The 25304-nt window shown below is 47.4% G+C and overlaps 2 protein-coding genes across 2 annotated transcripts in view; one reads left to right on the top strand and one right to left on the bottom strand.

The window, feature by feature from the left end:
- The window catches only part of LOC135819574 (uncharacterized), a 44369-nt gene extending 26223 nt beyond the window's left edge, over window positions 1-18146 (bottom strand). The window contains exons 1-3 of the mRNA XM_065332812.1: window positions 15721-18146; window positions 13593-13734; window positions 396-581 (exon numbers count right to left, since the gene is read on the bottom strand). Of these exons, the coding sequence (XP_065188884.1) occupies window positions 396-581; window positions 13593-13734; window positions 15721-17537 (2145 nt within the window). The 5' untranslated portion in view covers window positions 17538-18146. The remainder of the gene's footprint in view (window positions 1-395; window positions 582-13592; window positions 13735-15720) is intronic.
- A 3180-nt stretch (window positions 18147-21326) lies between these two features.
- Window positions 21327-25304, top strand: part of LOC135819557 (uncharacterized) — a 35765-nt gene continuing 31787 nt past the window's right edge. The window contains exons 1-2 of the mRNA XM_065332789.1: window positions 21327-23349; window positions 24183-24327. Of these exons, the coding sequence (XP_065188861.1) occupies window positions 21494-23349; window positions 24183-24327 (2001 nt within the window). The 5' untranslated portion in view covers window positions 21327-21493. The remainder of the gene's footprint in view (window positions 23350-24182; window positions 24328-25304) is intronic.

Here is a 25304-nt window from a genome sequence, read left to right as displayed (position 1 = left end):
AGGGTAGTTCGGTCACCACACCAGCACACGGCCGCCGTCATGGGCACTACACAGTCAACATGGGCAAAAGGGTGACTATAAGGTTGCCGATGGTAGATGGTCACCACCCCACAGATGTTTGAGCTGTGCCTGGCATGCTCATATGCTGAGAAGGGTTTCCTCCCCTTTACAAGTCCTGAGTTTAGTCCCGTCATGCATGGTCTCTTCTTGTCAGGCTTTGTCTTGTGTGAGGTTTTGTGGTAGGTGTGAAGTTTGTGAAATGCCATTGCTGTTGACTGGTGACAAGTGTGTTGATCTATTGGGGGATAGCGGATCCTGGGCGTACTGGGAAAGTAAAGAGGGCACCATCTACGATAGGTGGCACCGAGGACAAGCACATTACATCCTCTCCTTACCGCAAATGCCGTAAGATTTTCATCCAGAATTCTCGGAAATCTGAGCGGACAACGATACGATAAATAGTCCCTTGTCGGATTGCTCAGTAGCGCACGGTTGAGTGTGGTCGCCGATGTTTCGTGATCGACGTGCAGTATGGAGCCCTGTGCCTGCGCCGTGTTCAGCTCCATTGTCAAGTTGGTGACCTGCCAAAAGGGACAAACACGTGTAGAGTCTTATCAACCTGTACGCAGTGACCAAACCTGGATGCAGTGACCAATCCTGTATGCAGTGACCAATCCTGGATGCAGTGACCAATCCTGTATGCAGTGACCAATCCTGGACGCAGTGACCAAACCTGGATGCAGTGACCAATCCTGTATGCAGTGACCAATCCTGGATGCAGTGACCAATCCTGGATGCAGTGACCAAACCTGGATGCAGTGACCAATCCTGGATGCAGTGACCCATCCTGGATGCAGTGACCAACCCTGGATGCAGTGACCAATCCTGGATGCATGCCAACCTGGACATGTTTATTAATGAGCAGGTGGTAAATAGTCTCTGTTGTGATGATGACTAGCTAGATTGTCGATTGATCCGTTTGAACATTACCTTATTCGTAGCATTGCTAAATTTATCCATGTTAATCATGTCGTTTTCCCTCTCCCGAATCTGACACGCCTTTTCCCTCTAGTTTCAACCGGCGCTAGGACAACAAGAAGCTCTTTTAATGCTGCTATTGCAATATCTAAATTCCGGACGACTGACGGTGTCAATTCCTTTTCAAATCGTGCTGCACTGTTCTTTAATTCTTTGCCTGTGGTGCACCCAGCACCGCACTTCTACGTTTGCTAAGCACCTTCAGACCATGCTAAAAGACGCAGCGTCTTTTCAGAAGTATTTTGATCTTCTTTTCAGCAAACGCCCTCATTGATCTGCATCGCTTGTATTGTATAACTGTGTTTACTGCGTTCTTAGTTTAATTTCGTTTAAACTTCTCTTTAATAGATATCCTTAGCAAAAAAAGAAACGCTAATGTTTGGCCTACAAGTAATTACAATATTATATTAATTCTTAGTTCATGCATTATTCATTTGGCCTGGGTAGCTACTTGCGCGTCCATGTTTGCCATAGCTACCCAGGCCCTTTATATTGCGTTGCTGCTCTCTCTACTCTCTCTCTTCAATAAGCTCTCTTCAATAATCTCCCTCTTCAATAATCACCATGTAGTCGTTTCGTTCGTCTTGGTCTCTTGTCCCGTTTCTAATAAATGTCGTTCCACCAACCTACCTGTTCCTGTTGTTCCCGTTGTCGTCACTATCTTGTTCCCGTCGTCGTCGTCGTCACTATCTTGTTCCCGTCGTCGTCGTCACTATCTTGTTCCCGTCGTCGTCGTCACTATCTTGTTCCCGTCGCCGTCACTATCTTGTTACCATCGTCGTCGTCACTATATTGTTCCCGTCGTCGTCACTATCTTGTTCCCGTCGTCGTCATTATCTTGTTCCCGTCGTCGTCGTCACCATCTTGTTCCCGTCGTCGTCACTATCTTGTTCCCGTCGTCGTCACTATCTTGTTCCCGTCGTCGTCACTATCTTGTTCCGACTCAACACTAACGTAGACCCAAACCTTTCCGTACTTCGGATCGTTCAAGCTGACTTTTCCCTTAGCACAATGTACGTTATAGTTCAGACGATGTAGTCGTGACAACCATGGCGGTATGAATTTTCGTGGAAACAAGTGCGGGAAATTCAAAATTTTGAACCAGGGATTACTTTGCTGTCGTTCCGAACGAATACCTTGGCGAGGTCTTTCGCTCTGGAATGGCAGAGGCGCGGCGAAAATGAGTTTTCGCTGTTCCCAGGTCCTTGGAAAACCATTCCTAAACGCAGCACCGAAGACTGTAACGGTTCTCCAGCTCCAGCACGTCTGGGAGAGGCCGATGAATTTCTTCCTCAGGAGTGCCGCGGAACCGGTCCTTTGTTTCCCAGATGGGATAGAGGGTGAAAGGCACGAAGCAGAGGACGCAGACATTGTCAACTGAAAGGCAAAACTCGCCAAAAAAAGCTTAAATGTCACAAGAGGAAGCAATCTCGACTCTGATCTCGATCTGCACGTGCTATTTATCTCCCGCCAGTTAGAAAACAATGCGAGTTTTGCATTTTTTGCAGAATTACCATAACGAACGTCGGCCCGTTATTTTGAGCTCTGTAACGTTTTTCCGTTACCCGATAACGTCTTTTGTCACGGCTGGGAGTGAGTACCGTAAAAGTTAGCGTTATCGTACTTTTGCTAAGGATCTCTAATTCTTGCCTTTATCCCACCAAGACCATACTAGAAGACGCAGCATCTTTTCAGAAGTATTTTGATCTTCTTTTCAGCAAACGACCTCATTGATCGGCATCGCTTGTATTGTATAACTGTGTTTACTGCGTTCCTAGTTTAGTTTAGTTTGAACATCTCTTTAATTCTTGCCTTTATCCCATTAATCCCTCACATAATATTATCTTATGGTGAAAAGGAGGACAAAATGTTACGAGTTATGACTAACTGTTCACCAACGTAACAAGATATTATACAGTCAGCGAGTGCGACAAAATGGCACAAAACTGACAAGGAGTACTGAGACATTCGGCGACCTGACACCTAGCTCCAACACTTCTCCAAGGCGCAAACCAACAACCTTCCAACTTGGAAGGCACAGGTTCGGAAAGGTCCAAGAGGGAAAGGAAAGCGCAACGAAGAAGAGCACGAGCTACGCATCACGGCAAGAAAGAATGCCGAAAGTTACTGGATGATGACGAACCTAGTAAGACTGTAGGACATACCGGCCTTACTACAACTCGACGACGCAAAGCAACTGACCACCCAACTTGGGAGGCTCAAGTTTATGTAATAAACGTAGAAAGGAGAAGCTGAGCGAAGACGACTTGTGACAAACCCAAATGTCAACATCCTACTGAACTCCACTATCATGACATGTTCTGTAGAGGCGTGCTCCTACCTCGGCACACACCCAAATCACACAAAAGACCAGCTCATGACTATCAAGAGAACTCTGTTAGAAAACTCTGGCTCCAAGCCGCAATTGCTCGAAACCTTTCACCGAACTCGTAAGCACTACAGCCTACTCTAACGTTAGCCAACTGACTACAGGGGCGTACATAGGGCGGTTCCCGGGATGCCCGGGAACCAGTAAAAAAAATTCGATATTAGTACGGATATTTTTGATCCAGCCTTTTCAGGCCCTGCGCTCGCAGTGCAAGTAAGTGCATGCAGCTCTGCAGTGCATGCCTAGCGCCTGGAGTCCGCGCCTGATGGCCAGACGGTCCGAGGTCGAGGATGGTGACATGACTAGCCCAGGTGTGAAAGCGGTGCTGGGACACAGCCTACTGAGCTGGGTTCAACAAAGTCTCTACATCGCCTCGATCTCCGAGTCGAATTTTCTGTTGCAGTTTGTTTTGACAAAGTTCGTCGTGTTTTGGACGATGCTTTCGCTTTGTGGAAAGGAAAAATGAAGCGTCGACATCCAGAGGGCCAGCGCTCTATTCAGAGCTATTTTGAGCAGCAGGCAAAGAGTGTAGCCAGTGCTAGTGGCGAAGGTCAAGAGATAGGTGAGAATGCAGACCGCGGCACCTGACTTGCAAGCGAAGACTGCATGCAACGAGCAGCGCTGAGGAAGAAATCGTCGGCGAAGCTGTAGAGCGACCGTTGTTGGAAGCTGCTCGATCATCCAAAACTTACTTCAGTGACATGGGAGTGTGTTGGAAGGGATATTCTGAAAGTCGACGTCTACAATGGAATCCAGTCCCCCGACATTTGCCGGACACGGAAAAGATTTCCGTCATCGACAATCATTGTGCGCCACCGAAGGCGAAGGATTTCATTTCCTGTGCGTGTCCAGATGGATGGCAAACAGCGCCACTTTCAACTATCCTTGTTAGAGGAATTACCCTGGGTAGTCTTTTGACAGGCATGCAATGGTGGCTTCTGCTTGCCCTGTGTGATGTTTGCTCCAGATGATTCGAAACTTAGGCAGCTTTCAAGACTGCATGCAATCGTCATGCTGAACAAAACATCCACAAAACGGGGAAAGGTTCAGTCTTTTAAAATCAAAAATGCGTAGCAATGACATCGTCCAGCAGCTTGTGGATGTTAATTTCACCCAGTCTGAGGAGAATGTGCAGAAACTCCGCGGGATACGAAAACAGCACTTCAATTGTGTGGAATGTTGGTTCATCAGTTGGCATGGGAACCACTCCTGGAGGCGAGCGGCGTACGCCCTGGACTACTGCAGTGAAAACGTCTAGCTTACAACACTTGCATGCCAAGAACTCCATCAGCAGGCGCGAAAGAAGGTGAAGACAAAGCCTGTGACTTAAAAGTGTGAACCCTAACGAAAGTCACAGCTACATGTAACACAAAACGAGAGTGCATGTCAGTGACACGTGCGACCTCCTGAACATGACATGATACATTGTATGATGGACTAGTTATGTACAATAACAAGTAGTTCCACATGACGTACCGTATTTTCCCCAATAAATGTACAGTACTTTTATTTTTTCAAAGGTGGTCAGACCTGTACTACTATAGGAGACTGTACTAGTATTGGAGACGTGTCCTTTCATCGTTTCTGGGAAGATTGATTGCCTGGGTTGGGTGGCAAACAACTCGTGATAATGATGCTGTAAGGCTGTAAATACACCCAACCATGGTAAGAATCAGTGTACAAAGACACAATGACGATGAACGGGTAAGAAAAACGAAGTAAGGTGGACCCTGGTATCTGTACCCCACTGATGCCCATCACATCATTCCGGCATGTACTATTAATAGAGACGTGTCCTTTTATATTTTCGATCCACACCCAACATGTACTACAATTGGGGACGTACTAGTAATGGAGACGTGTACGTTTAATGGGGAAAATACGGTATATCTCAGTACTCCTTGTAAGTTTTGCGCCATTTTGTCGCACTCGCTGACTGTATACGATCTGGTTACATTGGCGGACAGTTAGTCATAACTCGTAATATTTTGTCCTTCTCCTTTTCATCATAATTTAATTGGCTCACCATCCGAGTTGAATAATATTTAATCTAAACTTTTTTATACAAAAGAGAAAGACCAAGGAACTACAAGTTACGCTATTGTCATGTCCTGGACATGGACCATATGTATGTAGTGCGCATGCTCGCACGTGAGCTTGGTCTTTTTCGGATATGGAGTTTGAGATGTACTGAAATCTGTAATGGCCTCGAGTGTGTGTGTGTGTGATCGAGCTGGATGAGTCCGAGTAGAACCCACCTGGGGCAGGACACAACAACTGGCGACGAAGATATGGCTCGGATATCATCGCTTCAGCCGTTTACCGGCGGCGACTTTCAAGAGTTTGAGGAGAGACTTGAATTCTATTTTTTTGCCAATGATATTGGAACCGTGGCTGCTTCGGCCAATGCTGCAGACAAGTTGGCTGCCAGCAAGAAAAGGAAGGCTGTATTACTGAGTTTGCTGTCTGCGGAAGCCTACTCGATTTTGAGGAGCCTCTGTTTGCCAGCGAAAGTAACTGACAAGAAACTGTCAGAGATTTGCGATCTTTTGAGGAAGTATTTTCAACCTGCAATTTCGCAAGTTTCGGCGACGTTCAGTTTTCATCAGTTGAAGCAGAAGGAAAATGAGTCGACTGTGGATTTCACCATTCGTCTGAAGAGATTGGCTGTGAGGTGTGAGTTTGCTGATCACCTCGATCGAGCGCTTCGAGACCAGTTTATTGCTGGCTTGAGCAGCTCATCCACTCGAAATTTCTTATTGACGAAAGAAGATACTTCGGCACAGTCGTTCAATGACATCGTCAAACTAGCTTTGACGCAGGAATCGGCGGCGCGCGCGGCCGTGCAGCTGACCTCTCAGCAGGAAGTGCACAAGGTGAATCACCGGCCAGTGGAATCGCGGTCGCAGGCGCAGTCTGGTGTTTCTCGTCAATCTCATCAATCTCGAGAGCAGAGATTATGCTACCGCTGTGGGTCTACTCAACACTTGGCAGATAAGTGCAAACACAAGGCCACTGAGTGTCGTCACTGCCACAGGAAGGGGCACTTGGAGCGTGTTTGTCGGCAGAAATCCACGTCAGGCGCGTCGGTGCACAATGTTGTGACTGATGACGCAGGTGAGCATGAATTTGCTGATATTGAGTGCATGCCAATGTTCCACATTTCGGATCAGGGCGAATTGAAGAGCAAATCTGTGCCCTCCTACAAATTGGAAATTGCTGTGAATGATGTTCCTGTTGTAATGGAAATCGACACGGTAAGTGGCATTTCAATCATTTCTGTCCATGATTTTGAGTCACTTGGGGTGTCTCGTACAAATTTAACCAAACCGAGTGTACGCATGACCGGTTTTTCTGGGGCAGAAATCAAATGTATCGGTGAAGGGAAGTTCAATGTCAGCATTGATGGTGTGGAGAAACCTACACTACTCCGTGTGGTGGATAATGGTGGTCCGTCATTGTTGGGCAGGGATATGTTGTCCCAATTTACTCTACCGTGGAAACAGATTGTCAATGTCAATCATGTTCAAATGGATGGTAGGAGGAGAGCTCTCATTGAGGAATTTGAGGAGCTGTTCGATACGACTCAGGTTGGCAAGCTGAGGTCGGCTCAAATCACCCTGAGAGTGGATGATTCTGATCCAATTTTCCACAAGGCGCGTCCCGTGCCGTTCTCTATCACGGAGAAGTACGAGGAGGCTTTGGAGAAATTGGAAGCAGAGGGAGTTATTCGCAAAGTTGAGCACTCCAAATGGGCATCGCCTACTGTGCCAGTACTGAAATTGGATGGTAGTATCCGAATTTGTGCTGATTACTCTCGCTCAATCAATGCCAAGTCTGATTTGGAGCACTACCCGCTACCTACTATTGAGGAAATGTTAGCGAAATTGTCGGGGGGAGATAAATTCACCAAATTGGATCTCTCCCAAGTCTATCACCAACTGGAGCTTGATCCAGCTTCTCGGCCGTACACGACAATCTCTACTCACAAGGGGTTGTATGAATACGTGAGATTGCCGTTTGGCATTCACTCAGCAGTGGCAATTTTCCAACGCACAATGGAATCCATATTGGCAGATCTGCCTGGGTGCATCGTCTACGTGGATGACATCCTGATTACTGGGAAGGATGAGGATGAACACCACAACAACCTGATCAGGGTACTACGTCGCCTACAGGAGGTCGGGATGAAGCTTAATCCCAGTAAGTTTCATTTCATGATGGATGAGATTTCCTACCTGGGTCACACGATTTCTAGTGCTGGTGTGGCTCCCACAGCGGATAAGATTGAGGCAATGCGGGACGCTAAGGCTCCTTCGAATGTTAACGAGCTTCAATCATTCATTGGAACGGCGAATTTCTTGCGACGGTTCATACCTCATTTCGCAACAATAATGGTACCTCTGTACAATCTGGTGAAGAAATCTGCTGAATGGCAATGGGAGGAAAATGAGCAGAATGCATTTTCTCGAATCAAGGCTGCACTGTGTTCCAGTGAAGTACTCATTCACTATTTCTCGGAGAAAGATTTGATCCTTCAAACGGATGCTTCGGGCATTGGTCTCGGTGCGGTAATGTTTCAGAAGGACGAATCGGGCGAGCTTCGTCCTGTAGCGTACGGGTCTCGTGTTCTCTCGTCGGCGGAGAAGAACTACTCCAATATCGAACGGGAGGCGTTGGCGTTGGTGTTTGGAGTTACCAAATTTCGTCAATATCTGTTGGGACGGACGTTCATGCTGAGAACGGATCATCAGCCATTACTCAAATTGTTCGGCTGCACAGAGAAAGTGCCTACTCTGGTATCTTCGAGGCTGAAAAAATGGAAGATGGTTTTGTCGGCATACAACTACTCAATGGAGTACATTCCGGGCAGAAAGAATGTATTTGCGGACTATTTGTCGCGCAAGCCAATGAGTGGCGATCCTACTCGTGATGAAATAGTTGAACAACAAGTGTTGTTTGTTCAAGAAGAATCTGAAATCATCAGGGCTGCTACTGTAGCGGCGGAAACGAAACGGGATGTCGTCCTGAAGAAGGTACTCCATTTCACGATTAATGGTTGGGAGGAAGTGTCAGAGCCAGAGCTCTTTCCTTACTTCGCTAAACGGTGGGAACTGTCAGTGGAGGACAACATCCTTTTATGGAATGGAAGGGTGGTCATGCCTGACTCCCTGAGAGTAATCCTACTCAATGACCTACACTCAGAACACTCTGGGGTAGTGAGAATGAAACGGTTGGCTCGGAGATACGTTTGGTGGCCTATAATCGACGAAGATATCGAGTCGACGGTCAAGTAGTGTGCCCTATGTCAACTCAATGCCAAGAATCCCCCGAAAGAGTTTGCAACTTGGACATGGCCGGCAGGACCGTGGCAGAGACTGCATCTCGACTTTGCAGGACCGTTTCTCGGCAAAATGTTCCTGGTATTGGTGGATGCGTACTCCAACTATATTGACGTTATTCCGTCGTCCCATGCTACGTCAGCGTCAACAATAATGGCTTTGCAGCGCGTGTTTGCTATTTTCGGCCTGCCAAACCATATCGTCACGGATAATGGGTCACAGTTCACAAGCGACGAATTTCAAACGTTCTTGCGGAAGAATGGAATTCATCACACGTGTACCGCTCCTGGCCATCCGGCCACCAATGGAATGGCAGAACGGTACGTGGGGTTTTTCAAGAGCAAAATGAAAGTCATGGATGAGGAACCAGGGCAACTTCACTCAAAGTTGCAGAGGTGTTTGCTCTCGCATCGTACTACCCCACAGGCGAATGGAAAAACACCGGCCGAGATGTTGATGGGGCGACAACCTCGCATCAAATATGATCGTTCGAAAATGGAAGGGCGTAAGGGCGTGGAGGTTTACGAGAACAATCTGGAGCACATGCCGGAATTTCAGTGCGGCCAAGCTGTCCTGGCTTTGAATTTCGGCAAAGGAGGAGATAAGTGGGCCCCAGCCGTGGTCACGGCTGTTCTCAGTCCGATGACGTATCAGATACAAGTCGGTGATGCAATGTGGAAACGCCATCGCAACCAGCTCCGTCCTCAGCAAATCCCTCAGTTCGATGCAGGGCTGTCTGAGCAGAGTGGAGCAAGTTTAACAGCTCAGGTTCCGACACAGCCGTCACTCAGCAACAACGACGCCAGTGTCACGGCAGCGGAGCTAGGCGCGCCGGTCTCAGCAACAACCGGTACTAGTGAGTCTGCGTCGGTTAGCACTTCACGTGCCAGCTACAGCAAGACGTCGTCACCGCAAGCTGAACGACGGTCAACCCGCGCTACTGTTCGACCAGTTCGTTTCAAGGATTGACGTTCAGAACACACAGTTCATATAGACCTATTCTAGTCTGTGGAGTTTTAATGATATATTTTGGACTCTGCTGGATATTGTATATAATTATATATTTATGGTGTATATATGGTGTATAGTGTATCATGAAATATTATGTCTCGGCAGTTGTGAGTTTTGAGATTGCATGTTGATGTGTTTACTATTGCATAGTTCTAGATGCTTCGCCTCAACTAGTGAGGGGGAAATTGTCATGTCCTGGACATGGACCATATGTATGTAGTGCGCATGCTCGCACGTGAGCTTGGTCTTTTTCGGATATGGAGTTTGAGATGTACTGAAATCTGTAATGGCCTCGAGTGTGTGTGTGTGATCGAGCTGGATGAGTCCGAGTAGAACCCACCTGGGGCAGGACACAACAGCTATACTGTCCACTAACATCACCAGTTACTAAACAATCAGCTCATGCGATAACATTGCACGACACTGACCGACGGTACTGACGTTCTACAACTAACTGGCTAACTGGCTTAGAACCTTCCAAGTTGGAAGGCTGTTGGAGTGCGCATCCAAGATGTGCTAGAGCTGTTAGCCAGTTAGTTGTAGAACGTCAGTACCGTCGGTCAGTGTCGTGCAATGTTATCGCATGCGCTGATTGTTTAGTAACTGGTGGTGTTAGTGGACAGTATAGCGTAACTTGTAGTTCCTTGGTCTTTCTCTTTTGTATAAATTAAAGGGGAAGTAAAGGCAAAAATTAAAATTTCACCAGTTGTAGTCTTCGGGGTGCTGAGTCGAATGGTCTTGGTCCGAGAAAGCTGAGACGCTCCCTTCCTACTTGAATCCCAATCGAACTCGCGCACTCCCACCGAAACTGGGTGACTGCGCCCTACTAGATGGGGATTTGTATGCAAAATGTCACTAAAAGCGCCATTTCGTTCTTATAAAAGCACGGATGACCGCGATTGGCCCATATGTTGTAGTCTTTTGGACGCTGAGTCGACTGGTTTTGGTCCGAAAAGGCTGCAATGCAGCGTTCCTCCTTTATTCCCAATCGAACATGGTTGAACAAGTGGTCACGTGCTCCTGGGTGCCCAAATCACCTGGTCATCACGCCAGCAGGCGACAACTTTCACACCAAGGTTCAACTTGAGTTCAACTCGAGTGACAGGACTGCACCCAAAAAAGGTCAAACAGGTTAGTAAGTTGTACCCTGCAGGCACAGTGACCAGGTGACTGGTGTACGCAGGAGCACGTGACCGCTTGTTCAACCATGTTCGATTGGGAATAAAGGAGGAACGCTGCATCGCAGCCTTTTCGGACCAAAACCAGTCGACTCAGCGTCCAAAAGACTACAACATATGGGCCAATCGCGGTCATCCGTGCTTTTATAAGAACGAAATGGCGCTTTTAGTGACATTTTGCATACAAATCCCCATCTAGTAGGGCGCAGTCACCCAGTTTCGGTGGAAGTGCGCGAGTTCGATTGGGATTCAAGTAGGAAGGGAGCGTCTCAGCTTTCTCGGACCAAGACCATTCGACCCAGCACCCCGAAGACTACAACTGGTGAAATTTTAATTTTTGCCTTAACCCTTTAAGAGCCGCCCCATACTTGAATGCGTCGTAAACGACGCATTCAAATGCAAAACTTCAAAAGATCGTAACTCAGTCTAATCTCGCTCAAATCCATCGATCGAAATATCCAGGGCGAAGAGAAAACTCTTACCTGTCGGGAGAAACAATCCGCGAAGCGCTGCGAGCAACGGTTCCCGAGATAAATCACTCGTAAGTTGAGCCGCGATCGCGGCAATTTCAAAAGCGCGCAGTGCAACTTTAGTACTGAGATTTTTGAGACTTTTCGTCACGCTGGTTTACTCGAATTTGCACGGGTTTCACTGTTGATATTGTCAAGGGTACACAGCAAAAAAATTGGAACTCCACGATCGAGTAGAATGAAATATCTGGAGCGGGACGCAATTGGACGCATTTGGGGCATTTTTCGTACTGTCGCTGCGATCTAGCGCTGGATAGACGGTGTGCTGGCTATCATGATCGACCTCATTCTCTTCCTCTCGCGAATACCTTTCCAGGAAGCCCTAGATTGTGAGAATTGAGTGAGTAGAACTGAAGCTATGATCCGAGGAACATGAAAAAATGCAGATTTTTGAAAATTTCCTGTGGCTCTTAAAGGGTTAACTTCCCCTTTAAACCTTGGCTCTCCATCTGAGTCCATTCCTAAACTTTTTTATTATTATTTTTCTCACCTCACACCCCTCTACTCTGTTATCGGCCATCTTAAGAGTTGTTCATCACTGTTGAGGCTTCCGATGGAAAAAGAAAAAAGAAGAAGAATACTACTACACAGTAGCTCAGTGGCAGGGCATTGCTGGCCTATATTGAAAATCCCTGATCCGATTCCTAAAATGGTGGCAGTCAACTTTTTTTCTTTAGATTTTTCATTGCTTACTCCCAGAGCTGTGAACTGTGATTCACTGATTTATACTAATGTTCCAGAAGTTTCTAGAATTTTGTCGGCAACCGGTTTTCATAGATTGCTTATTGGTTAACCCTTAGAGCCTAAATTATTTCAGGAGACGCATGAAATTCACAAACTCACATTTTCATCTGACTGTAATTTCGATATCCTTTGGAGTATTCCAACAATCTCGGGCTCTATGGAAAGCTCTCTCCAAGACGAACACAGCCATACCCAGTTCTCAATTGATAGAGTCGTAGGAGTAACGCCGCAGCGCGATCTGAGCGCTCCAATGCCAGACCTGCGAGCGCGGTACTAAATTCTCAGCCATTTCAACAATATCGATCGCAGAACGGTCAATTTTTTTGCAGGAGAGAGCTTCAAAATGCAGCTTGAAAATGACGTATGCCAGTCGTGCACGCGTCGCCAGCGAGTCAGGGAAAATCCCTTGCTGGCGTTTCAAATTTTACGCCGCGCGAGCCGACTCGCCCACGCGAATTTCGTTCGAGTGTCGTAACTCTGCGCCATGACCTCGGATCGTCTTCGGATTTTTTGGAGCCGACAGCTGAGGCTTTTCTGATACGATTAGACCTTTCGTTTGTTGAATTCGAACAAGGATTGACTGAATGACGAAAGTTTGAAGTCACCTCAGCATGCACTGTACAGTCTGGCGGATATATCCGTCCTATAGGCGTTATTTAATGACCTAAAACATGGCTGCCGGCTGCCGGACTTTTGTTCCCTTGCTTTCTTCTTTCTTGTTGCCTCCTTACTCTTTTTGCATCCCAAGTGTGCGTATAATATTTCTTTCCTGACAATTATTGGTAAATATACGAAGTGAGTGCTTTGACTTGAGTGAGTGTGATTGCCTCCGGGCCAGCTACTACATCTGGTTCGAGTTAGAGCCCTGAAGTGGCAGCCAATTTTTTTTCACACTTTCCTCTTTCACCTCCCTCAAATACAGAGAAATCATTGAGAAATGGGAAATTTGTGGGGAAGCATTTTCTTTTCATGGTTGCAATCGTTGTCACTCAAATCAGAGAGAGGTCATACTTCGGCCTATTTGAAACTGTTTAGTTTAAAAAGAGAGGAAATCATTCAGTTTTCACACTATTACCTCATATCAAAAAGTATTCTTTCTAGACCAAAGAGTGGTATATTTGATAACATTTAATAACTTCTCCAGACGTTTCGTTGTTCTGAACAACATCGTCAGTGGCTTTCTTTCTTATCCACTGACGATGTTGTTCAGAACAACGAAACGTCTGGAGAAGTATCGTAACAATTTCTATCGTTATTAAATGTTATCAAATATACCACTCTTTGGTCTAGAAAGAATACTTTTTGATATTACAATGAGAGTGAATAATCAACGGCTTGTCCACCAACTCTTTACTATTACCTCAGTCAGGTCTGCCCAGGAAAACTTGCGTAGGCGAAATGCACCACCGTATTTTCCACTGTTGTTCACCATCAGCAGAGAATCACTGAAGATTAGACGGGCCTGGTCTGCGACAATGGCCGATTCACTGTTGTTCTCAAACCTGAATCAATGCAAATAATCCATGCAATCGGCACACGCATGTGATATATGCACATGGAGACACACACACACATACACACACACATATATACACACACACACAAACACACACAGTCACATGCCACACCAAGGAGGAAAGAAGCAGGAAACCCAGCCCAGCTGTGAGCCAACAGCTGAGCTGGGCAAGGAACAGGAAATACAGAACGAGCACCTACAGGAAACACTTACAGCAATACCGGCATGATGACACGGACAAATGAAAACAAGATTTCGTGAGAGGATTCAAGCGACTCGTAAGGAGGAGGCTATGGCTCATCGCCGAAGCCAATGTAAATAATCCAGCTTTGAATTTCGAGCACTTCCACACTATTGGCCATCCTACGCCACTTGCATAACACCACGATATCAAGGGCAATTCCAGTGAAGTATTGAATTCCCCTGACACTCCAGGCAGCATTACGAAATTAGGCCACCTGCCTTGTACTGCTCTTTTCTCTCTGAAACTCAACACTTGCAAGTTGCAATCCAGATACGAAAGAAAGAAAAAACCATCAGTCACACCACTGGGACTCGAACTAGGGAAGTCCAAAATTTGGAAAAATATATGAAATTGCTCCAGGCAGCTAGTTGTTTCGCTCCTTTTCAGAAAGCTCCTCAGTGGAGAGGTACTATGTAGATAATGAGTGAGAGGCACGGTAATGATGATACAGTGGGCTGGCTTGGTGCAATTCCACACTCTACACGTAGAATTAGAGCATGTCCTAGGAGACGTAAGTGATGACGCGATGGGTGAGACAAGATCCGTGTGCAGCGCCGGCACATACACAAACGAGGGACTGAAATTGTATAATACACACGGAAAGCAGTGAATTTACCACAAAGCCGTATTAGCTATTGTAACACTCATATCCAGTCTCTACGGAGGCGTGGGTTCGAATTCCACCGCAGCCACCATTGTAATACTCATAGTGATAATATAGCCTCCAACAGGCTCACAGTAACACTTTGCAAGTTGTCCATTGACACGGAGGAGAAGAAGGCGAAGGCAGTGCTTACCATGAATACCTCCGGTGTGCTATCAATGGGTCTAACAATGTGTGAGAAAAGTACCTATACCACACTCTGCTTATGAACAAAAATTTTGCAGAATGTCACCAACTTCTATAGTAGCGCTAGTCAGGTTTGTGATGGTAGAAACTGCAGAATGTGTGCGGAAAATAGTAAGTTAGTACTGATTGCGCAAACATGCCGGTTTCAAAAATGATGCCGTCCCTCATAAGGAGATGATGTGCCAAAATGACACAATACTTCAGCAGTCCTGCAGGCCCTTTCTCCAATTGCTGCGCTGCAGTCTTCCTCTTTCTTTCGCCCCCCCCCCCCTCTTTTTTCATTCCCTCAAGCTAATGAACACTAGGTTATATCGTACATGTTCATATACAGTCATCTGTGCTGCGTGTTCTTTTAAAACTCCTTACAGAGTCGCATTTTGTGTGTACTGGCATTGGGCGCTTTCAATTACACAATCACACATACTATATTCAGGTTTCGAATGAACAGAATGAACGGATTGCGGCCATGAAAACAAACGACTACGTGTAAAAATCGTAAAAGGGATCATGTGAGATCCTGTACACCCTCGCGCGCAGCCGCACACGTGGACCTAGCATGGCGTGTGCGTCGAGTGCATCAGTTCTGGCAGGAGAATCGGCGCAATTCCGCCCTCTCTTCAGAATTGACGGAATTCGATTCCGTCGATTCCGACGACGGAATTTGTGTACTCGAACGGTGCATCCACCATAACTAATTCTAGAATTGACGGAAATGTGTGTAATCAAACGCGCCCGTTGAGTGCTTTTCAATCATCATTTCCATTCTGTCAGTTTCCCAAGGCAGGTCATGCTCAAATTTCATTCTATTTTTAAAACAACATTCGTCGAATCGATATAACTTAAATGCAAGTGTTGAATTCAGACTAAACAGTCAATACCTTGTGCCGCTGAATACTGCCGTGGCATGGCCGATGCGGAAACTTCCAAATCCAGAGTTGTCAGTGAAATTGACGTTCAAGAAATGTATGCAGAGAGCCTGGCCTATGCACTTGCTCGGTCTTCTCTTCCCTGCACCACTGGAGCGCGTTGGCCGCCGCGAAGATGGAGTCCTCCGCGGCTGTGTAGTGGTTGGTCTTCTTCCACTCCTGCCGTTGATAGATATTGCACCCCCAGGAAGATGTAGCTCATTCCAGCTGGCTATGTTCTCAAAGAAGCCAACATTTACGAAGCGCACATGTCCTTCTGCAGCGGGCGCTGGCCAGCCGGTAACTGCAACACCACCGCCTTCTCTCAAAGCCACATTGCCTGCAAATTCAGAGTTGTTGACAATGACAAAGGGTCCAGTGAGCTGACCACCACGAGTGTTTCCATACTGGTATGGAAACCTGATTGTCGCTCCGCCACCCATCATGCCAATACTTTCAAGGAAACTACAATTGGAGCAAACAAGAAGACTGGCCTCGCTCCTGGTATAGCGCCGGTACATGTAAAATTTCACCAAGACTGTGGTTGCTACAGCGCTACAAATATTGTAGAAGTGTGTTTTGTGAATGTTGACAAGAATGCCTGTGTTAAGAGGCAGGTAGATGCCAAGCGCTCGCCCCCGGAGAGCTCCCTTACGAGAACCTGTCTGCAAGAGAAATGACCTGTGCAGAGTCGACGTCATATTAGCCTCATTACACTCCTGTCCGCACGTGAAATAACACGCGCTGATAAGGAGGGCTGGCGGGTGCGTACTGTTTGAGCAGGAACCAGGGACCTTTGTAATTGCGCAGACAAACGTTTGTGCGAGCTTTCTGTCATCGTCGTCCCTGCTTGGCGCTTCCGGAGTTAGCAGTACGTACAACATGGGGAAAACTTTCGTGGCTTGGGCTTTGTCTCCTTTCCCGCCCCTTCTCGGCACGATGTGGAACAAGTTGAAATTTCCACTGAAATCACAAAATTCGAACACCACGTACCAACTCTTCATAACTGAAACTCCGTGTCCGAGGTACGGCATATTCATGTCAGCCGACCTTCCTTTGAACTGGCAGTTGGAGAATCGGATGAGTGTCGACTCAGTGACATTCACAAGGCTGTACAGAACGTTGTTCCAGCCAGAAGTTTTCTGCTCGCCAATGTCCAGCACTATATTCTCGATGCTGACTTGGTGGGCGTCGGCAAATTTCAACAAGGTAGCCGTCTTGTGATGAGAGTCACCGCTCAGACCTTTTCTAGGTGGTGGCACCAGCGTTGTGTGGTTACAATTATTAGCACCGCCGTCGATTACAAGATTCGTATAGCTATAGCGCGATATTGTGATGCCAACATCAAACTGCTCTGTAGCTACTCTAGCTGTAGAAGCGGAGCTTGCAGTGACAGTCGTCCGAGAGGGATGCAACAAGACTTTGCATCCCGTCGCTTTCGTTGCCAACAGCACAACGGACACGTTTACCACCTCGGACGTATTGCCGGCATCTTCTGCAAATTCTTCGTTTAGGTCGGCCACCACATCAAGAGCGTCGGAGAGAGACACGCAAGGATCCGCTTTGCTCCGACAGGACGGTGTTTTCACCCGCTGCTCAGGATTGCCAGAGGGTGGATGAGCCGGCCAAGTGAAATGGCGCACATACACCGAGTGACCGAACTGCTGCTGCTGCTTCTGCTGTTGCTCCGACTCCCCCGATGCGAAAGCCATAGCAACTGATCTCCTCCGTCCACCAGGCGAAAAGTTTATTCCGGCCAGAATGACCCAAATGATCACCGATGATAGCATTGCGGCTGCGACAATCAGTGATCCGTGATCAACAAGCGCCCAAAGGCAGAGAACGAGGAGCGGTACTTGCTAGACCGATTGGAGCAGTCCTGACATTCATTCCTGTCGTGGAAAGACAAGGCGTGGTGAACCTTTGGCTCTACGAGTAGATGTATTTTTGCTTCGTGATAGAATACACTGCCAAGGCAAATATGCAAGACTTCGACCCAGTTACCCAACTCGACAATGAAGAGCAGAAAATAAAACCCACGAACTGCGGTGCGGGACCGTGACGGGTCTTCAAGAAAAGCGATTTTTCAAGACCCGTATCTTCTCTCCTTCGATATCGGTGAGCCATCGAGGAGGACATGGCAATCCGAGTCACAACCCAGAAGCCAGAGTGCGCCGGAGAGTTCGTCGGTGCCTCCGCGGCACCTGTTGAACATCTGTGCAAGTGGTTGAGAAGCCATGCCCATACTGAGTCTGTGCGTGCATAGTGCCAGCAGTGGTCATGGTGGTGGCGGGCTGCGAATCTGCAGGAAACCGGATACATGTATCCCGGTAAATATGCACTGGATCGTGCATCACACTCCCACAGTCACGGCCCGGCTCCTATCCCATTTTGTCGATCATCAGCATATCTACCATGTCTATACCATGGTCTACTGTACTGTAGTCTGTAGTGTAGATCTACACTGGCCGTGACTGAACAATGCCTGTATCCGCGCATGTAACTTTGTTCACTGTTCATCATGTTATGCCGTGTAAGTAGTTTGCCGAAAGGCGGGCTCACGGCGTCACGCCCCTACATGGCTGCTTCACCTTGTTGACTGTAACCATGGTAACCCCACAAGACGAAAATGATAGTAGGTAGCCGACTGGCCGACATTAAAAAAAAGAAGAGTTTGTTATCAAGACAAGAGTACAGGATTCCACGTAGGGTCTACCTACTTTTTCAAGTGTGGCTCAGGTAGACTACTGGTAGCGTGTCTCCGGAAGTGAAGAACGAAATATCACATCCCAGTGGCCGACTTCTTTATCAAACTCAAATACATTTAGGGAGCGTTCGAATGTTCTTCATCTCAACTTTTCGAACAAATTCTTGACGTCAATAATAACGTCTCTGATCGACCATCTCGACGTACCTACCGGTATTCCAAACTCTTCGGAACTAATCCACCTCTCCCATCGGATGAGGTTGTGGAGTTTCGAGGAGTTTCGAGGTGACATTCGTTTTCTGAAGAGGCCAATAAGCCACCTCTTCAGAAAAACGAAACTCCTCGAAAAGTAAAGAGCGAACGAGCCCTTAGTTAGTGGCCCAAAGGTAGATCTACCAAATACAAGGTGCAGCGGAGATGCTCATCACGCCTAGATCTAACCGGCGCAATGGCAGACGCTCCCGACAATGATAGCCATGCAGTGAGGTGTGAAAGCTTTCACGACTCGCCGATGATAACACCGTCTCCAAGCAGCATGAGCATCAGCAACATACGTTTGGTTGTTGTGCGATCGGTGTTAGTTCCCCTCTTTCTGTGGGTAATACTACTAGTAACACTGTGTGCTAGCCCTTGGTGCTAGCCCGTAGCCCTGGCAGTCACACTGTGCATCTACTGCTTACACAGCTGCATAATGCCGTTTATTATTATTATCAGGGAGTCGTATAGACCGGGTCTATACGACTCCCTGATTATTATTTTTTTTTAATTTTACTATTATTATTTTTTTCGGCAACGCAGATGATGATGATGATAGCCCTTGGTGGATAATGGTGGTAGAAAAATCAGCAGAATTAAATTATTTGGTACTATTTCTGGCAGGTTTCATGGTATGTGGATGATATGGTTTCATGGTATGTGGATGATATGGTTTCATGGTATGTGGATAAAGAAATGGAGCAGCATTCAAGGAAGTACCTCCCATAAGGTTTGTAGGATTCTGCCAGTGTCACTGCTTTTCGAGCAGAATCTGCCAACAGAATCCGCCCAGGGGCCAAGGCACTCCGTCCGATACAAGAAATGGAGATGTAGATGTAGATCTACGTCCGAATGATTCGGGAGCGCCATGCTGATTGCTGTTCTTGTGTGGAAAGACTTGAATATGGAACCATGACTGATCATCTCCAGTACCTGGGAGAAATCATTGTGTGATGCAGCACAGTAGATCTACGTGGGAGCTCCCGCTTTGTCCGTAGACTCGAATTCACACTTGGCTGATTCACTACTACTAGTACTGCCATCCAGAGCACGCGAAAAGTCCATCAAACATTCCACTCGGTAAGACCTCCAAGAAAGCAGCGCTCCTCATATCAGCGCTTTTTGAAACGTCCTTTTTCTTTCCTGCACACCTTCTCACCCTCACAACCGCACTACACAGTTTTATACCGAGGTACATGTATAGCCATGCTACACCGCTCACACAAAGTCCGTATTTTACTATTTTTGGTAACCACACCCAGCCAGACAACCAATGAACCATTAGCCTCTTTCGCAGGGTCAGCAGCAAGAGCAAGAAGAGGAAGGGAATAACCTGCAAGACAGCACCACTCCTCACAGTCAGCACTTGTTCTGCACCTTCAAGGCTTCATGGGCGACATTGGCTCACGCTGCTGGCTGGAGTTCTCTCGAGGGATTTGTCGCGCTGGAAATGGAGCGTCGTCATGGTGTAAGTTCGTGCTCCTACAGTATAGTATTAGTAGTGATGGTTCGCTCGGAGAGCACCACATAATGCAGTACTCCCGGAGTACAAAATCTGCTGATTTGATCTGCCTACTCAAGCTCAACTACTCAAGCTCAACTGTTGAGGGTGAATTCCCCGAAACACAAGTCAGTGTACTGAGCAGAGAGTGGTGCGTTCTTGCAGGTTTTCCGAGTGGAAGGTTCGATGTACTTCTCGTGTGCTCTGGGTGGCAGTCGAGTCGTGAGTCTGTCAAGTGTCAATCCAAGTCGACGGAAAAAGCGCGAGCTCCCACATACAATGTAGGAAGCAACACCCGAAGTCTCTACAACCTCTTCTTCGCCCCATGCCTACAGTATGGGTGCAGTGTAATGGTAAAGACACACCCGGTGAAATGGCGGTATTATAAACACACACCTGCCCACCACCACAATCCAAGAATATAATAATATTATACAGCTGCGGTGGAGTCTTCAAATCCATCTCCAGTTGATCTACCGGTGGAAGTTTGTCTCGAGCGACGTCCCCTTGCGAAGGTGGCGTTAAACACCAGCGTCACGTGAGTGTGTGCCAGCGTCACGTGAGTGTGTGCCAGTGTCCACCAGATGTTCTCCTGTACAGTTCATTATGTTTGTTGATCAGAGATTTGGCAGATGGCGAAAGTCAAAAGAACCCGCACACGCTCTAGGCCGCATGCGCGCAGTTTAGTGGAAAGAAGCCAAAGACCGACACGCGGCGGGTCACGCGTGTTTTGCACACCACCTACTTCGCATGATGTATTATGACTTTTGTACTGTAGACCACAATGTATGACCATCCACAAAAGTACACGCAGCCGATGCGCGTTGGTGGAGGATAGGCTCTCCAGTAGCTAGTTCTCCAACTCTGGTCATGGCGAGTGAAGCGAAACGCTCTGACTCGTTGTCACCAGTCGCCGGTATAACGATTATTGTTTTCAGCAATGCCATCACCAGATTCTGGCGATGGTGTTGCGTCAAGATCCGCAATGCAGTCTGCATCATATACGAGAACGGTGCCGATCAGGCCTTCAGGCTTCAGCAGGCTTTCACCACTCCCTGGCCTGGTGCCAGTAGCGGAACTATCAAATTCGCTGCCTGCATAACTCGAATGTCTGTTTTTCAATGGTGTGCAAGTCACTACCTGTTAGTGTTACTTAGTAGAGGTCAATTCGCGGATCCGGTAGCTCCAAATAACTATTATGTATTTGTGCGCATGTGTGTTGGCCTCTGTAGTTTGCCAAGGAATACATCTCGCTTTTGTTCTTTGTCATATTTCGCTTCGCCATGGCGCCAAGTATGACTCTGGATGGAGCCATGGCTGCCATTCTTGTCAGCATCTTCGCTCTGGTAAGGGTACTAGCTCTACCAGCACTAGCATTTCAAGGAGTTCAAAGTTCAGCATTCCGAACTCCCCGAGGTGAGTTGGCTAGACTTGGTCCCGTGTTTGTATCCGCTTGGTCGGAGAAGGTTGCGAATAACCCGAAATACGGGTTGTCCACCGTCGTTCCCGATGCTGCTGGCGCTTTCGGCAATGACACCACGGCTAGCACTGGGTTGCCATGCGGAAGCAGACGGTGGCCGTGTCGCTCGGTTGAAGATGCATTGAAGGTGATCGCTGATTGCCGAGCCAACCTAGTGAGAAAAGGAATGGCGGAATCTGCTGAAGAAGTCGTCACGATACGAATGCTGACGGACAATGGACAAAAAGCCAAGTGTCGTGTCTTGTTACGGAGAAAGGCCTGCTTCGAAAAGTTTAGTAATGACCATACCTGTCTGGGACCGGCTAACAGAGGTCTGGAAGTCAAGGCTACCTCGAACCTACTCTTAGACGGCAACAACAGTATAAGCGGATGCAGCGAAGCCATCCTCGTACCTCCGAGAGGTACTGTTCGCAACAGCACAGCGCTCATTCTGCTCTACAGGAGTGAGAAACTCACTCTTCGAAACATACGCCTGGGAAGAAATTACAACGCAGGACCTGGCGGTACGCCACTGTATGGCAGCATGCTTCGCTTAGAATTGTCAACATTCATCCGTCTTGTGAATTTGAAGTACATGTCTGCCCTGGGTCGGACTAGAGGACTCTGGAGTAAGGATCGTCACGTCGAAGTTATAAACTCCCGCTACGTCATCTTCTCTAGGTGCGTATTTCAAGGTCAGGCAGCGAGAAGGGATACCTTCCCACTGAATAGATTCAACAATGATGCAAGGACACCTATACTGTATGTTGCCTATACAGCACCCCGCACAGGATGGAAAGCGGCGAGGAATCAGTCCGAATGGCCAGCAGGTTTTTTCCAGCTAGATGGGTTGGCTCTTCCCAGGCGTCCTGAATGTGTGAACATCAGCAGTAGCAGCACAAACAGTGGCGATCTCCTCCCGGCATACTGCTACCCCAGTGTAATCCTGTTCGACACTGAAGTCTCCGGCATCGGGTCACCGTTTGATCGCGACATGGTGCAGCATGACATGCGCGTGCGTAGCATGGACAAAGCTGTCGGCCTGGGCATCACCGTCAAGCTTGTTCCAAACATTCAACCCTGGATTTTGATTGAGCAATGTCTTATCATCCACAATGCAATACCTATTGGCGCTCCGGTGCTCATTGAGTTCAATGCTAATGGCGTTCCTGCTTCTTTCAAGGCGTCAGCTTCGGTGCACATAAACAACACGGAGTTCCGGAAGAACTCGGCCCTGTTTGGGGGTGGCATGATGATACGGTTCAACAAACCAAGTCGCCGGCAACCCCTCAAAATCACAAACCTCGTACTGCTTACCAACTGCAAATTCTCCTACAACAGTGCTGCAAAGGAAGGTGGTGGCCTGGTTGTTCAGGATAAGTCTACTAGCAGCACTGTGAATAATTGTGTCAAGATGAGTAACGTGTCGTTTCTAAACAACTCGGTGCACATGTACAACAACTTGCAGACAGGCGGTGCAGTGTCCGTTACCGCCAGCAAGCGGCGACCTGACGGAAAACGGCTGGTCGGCATGCAGACCAATTACTCGCAGGCATTCGGCGTCTGCATGGCAAGCCCGACAGTGCCTGCCATGCACTGGCACAGCATCACCTATACTAACAACTCGGGCAGCAGCTCTGTCAGTGTACGCAATGCAGAGATTGGAATGTCAGGATACACGTGAGTCACACTCTAATGGTGATGGGGCATAGGTACACAGGATTAGGATCTCATCACCTCCTCAGTGTCGGCTCCAGGATTTCAAACCAACCAGGCACATGTGTACCTGGCAAAAACTCTTGCAACCGGGTCAGAGCCAGGTACATTCAAGGGCTCCAGGATTTCAAACCAACCAGGCACATGTGTACCTGGCAAAAACTCTTGCAACCGGGTCAGAGCCAGGTACATTCAAGGGCTCCAGGATACTGCATGTACATCAGGGAGACGTAAATATTTTAAGACTCCCTATGGGAGGATCGTCTCATTTGATCGAAAGCATGCACTACTCAGGTGATGGAGTGAACTCCTGAAACATCCATTTCCATCTACCAAAACTCGCTTTTAAGTTACAAATTCTTGTCCAGAGACGTACATGTATGCCTTTGTTGGCAGATGATGGTAGATGAGATTTAGTATGACATCACATGATTTAGTATGACATCACATGCAGGGATGAATTTATCCTGTATCGCATCGCAGTTTGCGATGCAATATCGATCTACTGCTACTCAAAAGTCACCGTGACTCGCAGAAAATTGCGATACATACAGGCTATAGAAGGGCAATGTGGTAAACACCCAACCTTCAAAGAAAAATGCTAATGAGAATCAAAGTCTGCTACACAATTGTGATTTTGTATAGCCAAAACTGCTAAGCAAAAATATGACAATAAATTCATCCCTGACATGATTTAGTATGACATCACATGCATAATGGATTCGTCTGACATTTGCACCTGTACATGAGCTTGACCTGATGGCATGCTCGGTGCACATGGCCTCCTCTTCCTGCAGATCATTTGCAGACAGCCGGGGCTCGGCTGTGATGCTGCAGAACTCAAGACTAGTCGTCACGGGCGCACTTCACATGCGGGACAACCTAGCCGAGCGAGGCGCTTGCTTTAGCATAAACAAGGGCTCCCAGGTCAACCTGACGCAGGTATGGTGTGAACTAGCCAAGGATAATGTTCAGTGATCACTCCAGGGCAAAGAGTGATGAAATCAACACCTGTTAGGACTCCCCATGTATACTAACACCGGCCAGGGATTGAGTGTATAATAATACATAGATATCGCTGCGTATCTTGGTCACATGGGAAATTGCATGCATGCGCCATGCGTACGGACGTGCCGAGGGGCAAGTTTCGAGATGTGTTGTGTGGACGTTAGTAATTAAATATGGCACTGCGGATCTCAAAGACGAGTAATGCATATGATTTGTCATTTCATCTGTAATGTGATGTAATGCGATCAACAGTGCACTAGGGCTTGGCGGATAATGCCGGCAGAATTTTCGGCAGAAAACGCCTGTTTGGGGGGTCGAGCATATTTCGGCAGAACGGGGGCTGAAAAAGCATTCTCTGCCATGTCAAATGACAGTTACCACGGAATTGGCGTGCGACGTTCTGCTTTTGCAGCAGATTTGCCGCGTTCTTCGACACGCAGTCCATCCATCCACCAAATGTGGCTGGAACTGTTACTTTGCGGAAGGTAGCAGCCTTGAATGGCAGGCCAGTGGCAGAAGTCTACGAGTCGTAGATCTACATAATATGGCCCAGTTGCAGCGATTTTCGACCTTCGGTGAAAAAGCCCGCTGTGTGAAAAGATTCAAATCAAATCATCTTTTGCTGCGCAAGCCGGGCCGCGGACGGGTATTCCGTGGATCACGACACCAGTGAAGTCAGACTTGAAAATGTTCGCAAAACAAGCATTTTGCAAATATACTTCATAAAGACTAGAATGCCTTGTCTAGTATTTCACATGACTCATCTGTTTAGATCCTGAACCCAATTATGTGTGCCAAGTGTATTTTTACATAACTGGATTTCAGCAGAAATTTCAGCAGAAAATGCACTTTCATGAGCAGAATATTGAGCAGACCGAAAAGCAGAATGAGGGATTTCGGCGAGCATTATC

The sequence above is a fragment of the Sycon ciliatum genome, chromosome 1 (genome assembly GCF_964019385.1).
Source record: "Sycon ciliatum chromosome 1, ocSycCili1.1, whole genome shotgun sequence".
Classification (NCBI taxonomy): domain Eukaryota; kingdom Metazoa; phylum Porifera; class Calcarea; order Leucosolenida; family Sycettidae; genus Sycon; species Sycon ciliatum.
The sequence above is the reverse complement of the archived record's forward strand: the minus strand, read 5'-3'. Positions and strand labels throughout refer to the sequence as shown.